Below are 4,244 nucleotides of genomic sequence, written 5' to 3'. Positions count from 1 at the left end.
AAACAAGCTGTGTGGTGCTGTATGTGGCTAGTGCAGCCTGGCAGTCAAGAGAACACATCCTATGGGCAACGCTGCAATTTGGCAATATCTGCCCTGAGATGGACATCAAAAAAGAACAGGGAACGACCGGCTGAACGGTTGTTTCACCATGCTCACCAGAGAGAAAACCTCTGCCTCCTTCCACAGTTTTCAGAGGTTGAGGTTGGTAAATCTGTGTTGCCTCTGTCAGTCCACACAATTTCATAGATGACATACCCCGCTCTCCAACCCCTTGACCAGACGGGGATCACCAACCAAGTAGATGACCTGCTCTCCCACCTGAGCTACAGCCACTCCCAAATGGTTTACAGTCCTACAAAACTGAACTGAAAAACTTATTCTGAATAGAAACTTACACTGGGAAAAAAACACAAGGAAACACAAGCCCTCAAACTTCAACAATGCAAGGCGATGGTGACACGCCAAGGGCCAAGAACAGGAACACAACTGATGCTCTGATGAAGAAAAAAGGGGAAGACAGCAACTATATATACACAGGAGGGTGATTGGGGGAGTGGAGACAGCTGGGGAGAACATGACACAGGAAGCAGATGACAGCAGACAGAACAAAGGAAGTAAAACTAAAAGCCAAGCATCAGAACCACAAACTCTCAAAGTAAAAGAGGAAGTGGTAACTAAATGAGAAGACACAGATGCAGGAATGAACTTATAGGATACTTGACACAGGAGCGGGGAGCACTAAGGCAGGAATGTAGAACGAGTCTACCAAGAGAATTAATACAAGAAATAATATAAACATGTCAACCCTCATATAATCAAATAAATCAAACTAGAAAGTCAAAAGTCAAACACTCAGATATAAAATGAAGATAAAGAAGAAAATATTAGACATTGATAGAAATAATATTAAAAGAATGTGGGCTTAGTAAACAGTGTTAGAGGAGCTGGGGCTAGAAAAGAGCCTATCTCATCTTAACAGCTGTATTTTATTGAGAGTGACCTTGAGGACTATAGTATGGTGGTTGCTGCCAATAGCTTTAATAAATTATTTGTAACTGTTCAACCAGATTTAGCATGGAAAACTGATCCTGGGACAACAGGGAAAAATCTACTTTGATAGAGAGAAACCAGTATTCACCAATATTCCTCACAGCTGTAGACGAAAAACTAGAATGTTTTTCAAATTGTTAAGATAAGTCATAAGAAATCTTTGGACTGTAATATCAATAAGAAAGTGGTTGAAAATTGTTGAGGGTATTTTAAAACCCTTGTTGCACTTCTGCATAAATCAACAATAAAAACTCTTCAGAAAATGCAGACCTCTTTCTTTAGTACCTCAATTCTCAAAAATGATTGAAAAACTGTTTTATAACCAACTGTAAAAATTCAGAGATACATAAAACTACTTATAAACATTCAGTACAAGTTAAAGTAGTTATTAAACTTAATAGAAAAAAATCATAACATCCACAGATGATAAGACAGATGGTGTATTACAGTTTTTCTCGATTGCTAAAACACATTTCTTGAAACTACGCCTCATATCCGCACAACAGTAAACACAAATCCATAACATCTCACTCAATTCCCCAAACATCCTATTTCCAGGTCAAAATGAAGCTCTACACCCAAAACTATTCACTCCTGCTGAAAAACCGAACTTTGCCCTCAGACATCAAACACAAGCCCTCAAAAACACACACACTACAACAGAGTTTTGCACACTGGTACAATTAATTCAAAACAATAGTTCCAAAACAATTAGGTTGCTTATGGTTCTCCCCTTCAAAACCCTTGTCACATGATAAACACAAAAGACGCAACCAATGTATGTACAGTGGCACATTGTCATTCATGTACTATACAGTACAACACACACCAGAAACATTATCCCACCACAGCATCTTGTCTTTGGTCTGGGTCAGGCCAGAGAATCTCATCCACATCACAGGCTATATTGGCCCCAGCCAGGCAGCGGGGGTAAAATCCTCTTGCATGCCTGATCCACCCCTGGCATGCATCTACTGATATGTCTAGGCAGGCCTCTTCCATGGCCTGAAGGAGGTGAACACGGACATAAGGTTCTCGGTCATACACTTTCCACCGCCATGCCGAAAATAACTCCTCTATCGGGTTTAGAAAGGGGGAGTATGCAGGCAGAAAGATATTAGAAAACCTTGGGTTATTGGTAAACCAGTCACGAACCAGAGCAGCGCGATGGAAGCTGACGTTATCCCACACAACAACGTAGTGAGGCTGCTCTGGCTGTGCTGGTTCCCTGTAGTCCAGCTGGAACATATGTTGTCTTAAACCATCAAGAAAAGCAAGGAGAAGCATAGTGTTATAGGGTCCTAGTACGGCATGGCGGTGGAGTACCCCTCGTTGGCTGATGGCTGCGCACATAGTGACATTCCCCCCACGCTGACCAGGGACATTTACAATAGCCCGATGGCCAATTATGTTCCTCCCCTTTTCCTTCTTTTGGTCAGGTTAAAACTTGCCTCATCCACAAAGATCATTTCATGGGGAACAGGCCGTCCTTCAATCTCAAAGATTCTCTGCAAAACACATAACACAGTAGCGTCAATCGGTACCCTGAACCAAAGTTCAAGAGTGCTGAAATGGCAGCATAAACTGCCATGCTGTGATGGTACACAATACCTTATACAGTATCAAAACTCATACCTGAACATATTCCACACGTTGGTTTTTCACTCTGTCAGAGTTTCGTTCGAAAGGGACTCGGTATGCCTGTTTCATCCGGAATTGATTCTTTCGGAGGATGCGGTCAATTGTGGAGAGGCTGATGGCATTTATGCCTCGAAAAAGATGATCATCCTCAATCACTCTCCTTTGAATCTCTTGCAGGCGGATTACATTATTTGCAATTACCATGTTTACAAGTTCCCTCTCTTGCTCCTCCGACAAAAGCCTTAACCTGCCTCCACCAGGTGGTCGTCTCTGTGTCCTACAAAAATAGAAGCACTCATTACTGTAACTGTCACACATTCATTTTACAGGAAAATAATGGAAACATACTGAAACTCAAGACACATAAATTCAGTAACTTAAACGTTACTGTACAAAGCAGTCTTACTGCAAGTACACCTACCTGTTTTCCTCCCTGAAGGTTCTGATGATGGAGGCAACAGTGAAGCGACTCAAATTTGGTTGTACTCGTTGCCCAGCCTCCCTCATAGTCATCCCATGGACAAGGACATGGTCAACTAAAGTGGCTCGAATTTCATCCGAGACTGACTGTCTTCGTGCCCTTGCTCTTCCCCTTCCTTGTCGCCGTCGTTCTCCACCTCCACCTCCTTCACCACCTCCTCCTCCTCTTCCACCACGTCCTCCTCCTTCACCACGTCCTCTTTCTCCACCACGTCCTCCTCTTTCACCACGTCCTCCTCCTTCACCACGTCCTCTTTCTCCACCTCCTCCTCCTCTTCCACCACGTCCTCCTCCTTCACCACGTCCTCTTTCTCCACCACGTCCTCCTCCTTCACCACGTCCTCTTTCTCCACCACGTCCTCTTCCTTTGCATCTCTTTGGATCCATTGTTTCAAACCTGAATGAGCTGACTTTGGCCCTTTTATCTATCCATCGCAGGTTCTGATTGGTGTGTGCTAAATTTTGACTCCTAGTGTTTCCACCTGGTTAATTGTGTGCTAATTGGGCTCAAGCTATGCTGACTTACGTTAACATTATTGCATGCTAGTGCTTTCTACATGACTACATGGTGTAAGCACTGTAAAATGTAGGGATTTGTGTGTAGAGTTTTGCAGTACCAGTTCACCAAATTTGAGTCATGTGTCAAAGCAGGGAATAGTGTTTATAGTTCAGGGAAATGGGTGAGCTTTTTGACCAATAGCGTTTATGGTTTTGAAATTTTAGTTTAGAGGCCTGGTTATAGTGTTTAAGCAATCGAGAAAAACTGTAATAAAAAACTGGAATGTTATGGCATCAGTGGGTACACTGGGAGTTATTAAAGAAAAAGAAAGCAATAGTTTGTGAAATTAAATGATTAATGTCCCTTATTTACAGCATGTCTTTATCCTGTCTTCCTTCTCTCACCCCAACCAATCACAGCAGATGGCCCCGCCACTCCCTGAGCCTGCCGGAGGTTTCTTCCTGTTAAAAGGGAGTTTTTCCTTCCCACTGTCGCCAAAGTGCTTGCTCATAGGGGGTCATATGATTGTTGGGTTTTTCTCTGTATGTATTATTGTAGGGTCTACCTTACAATA

The 4,244-nt window shown here is 42.8% G+C and overlaps 1 protein-coding gene across 1 annotated transcript; it reads right to left on the bottom strand.

The window, feature by feature from the left end:
- Window positions 1–1,504: 1,504 nt before the first annotated feature.
- On the bottom strand, window positions 1,505–3,924 carry LOC134618913 (uncharacterized). Its single transcript, XM_063464534.1, has 3 exons — window positions 3,113–3,924; window positions 2,686–2,968; window positions 1,505–2,558 (listed from the first exon to the last, which is right to left on the bottom strand). The coding sequence occupies exons 1-3, from the start codon at window positions 3,556–3,558 to the stop codon at window positions 2,457–2,459; spliced, it is 831 nt and encodes a 276-aa protein (XP_063320604.1). The 5' UTR covers window positions 3,559–3,924; the 3' UTR covers window positions 1,505–2,456.
- Between the last annotated feature and the right edge of the window lie 320 nt (window positions 3,925–4,244).

The sequence above is a fragment of the Pelmatolapia mariae genome, linkage group LG20 (assembly GCF_036321145.2).
Source record: "Pelmatolapia mariae isolate MD_Pm_ZW linkage group LG20, Pm_UMD_F_2, whole genome shotgun sequence".
In the NCBI taxonomy this organism is placed as follows: domain Eukaryota; kingdom Metazoa; phylum Chordata; class Actinopteri; order Cichliformes; family Cichlidae; genus Pelmatolapia; species Pelmatolapia mariae.
Note: the sequence above shows the minus strand (reverse complement) of the source record. Positions and strands in the feature narration are given on the sequence as shown.

Coding starts and splice junctions, on each gene's coding strand:
- LOC134618913 (XM_063464534.1), bottom strand. CDS start 3,558: ATGGATCCAAAGAGATGCAAAGGAAGAGGACGTGGTGGAGAAAGAGGA. Junction 2,969..3,112: donor ACCTTCAGGGAGGAAAACAG/GTAGGTGTACTT, acceptor CTATTTTTGTAG/GACACAGAGACGACCACCTG. Junction 2,559..2,685: donor AACGTGTGGAATATGTTCAG/GTATGAGTTTTG, acceptor TGTGTTTTGCAG/AGAATCTTTGAGATTGAAGG.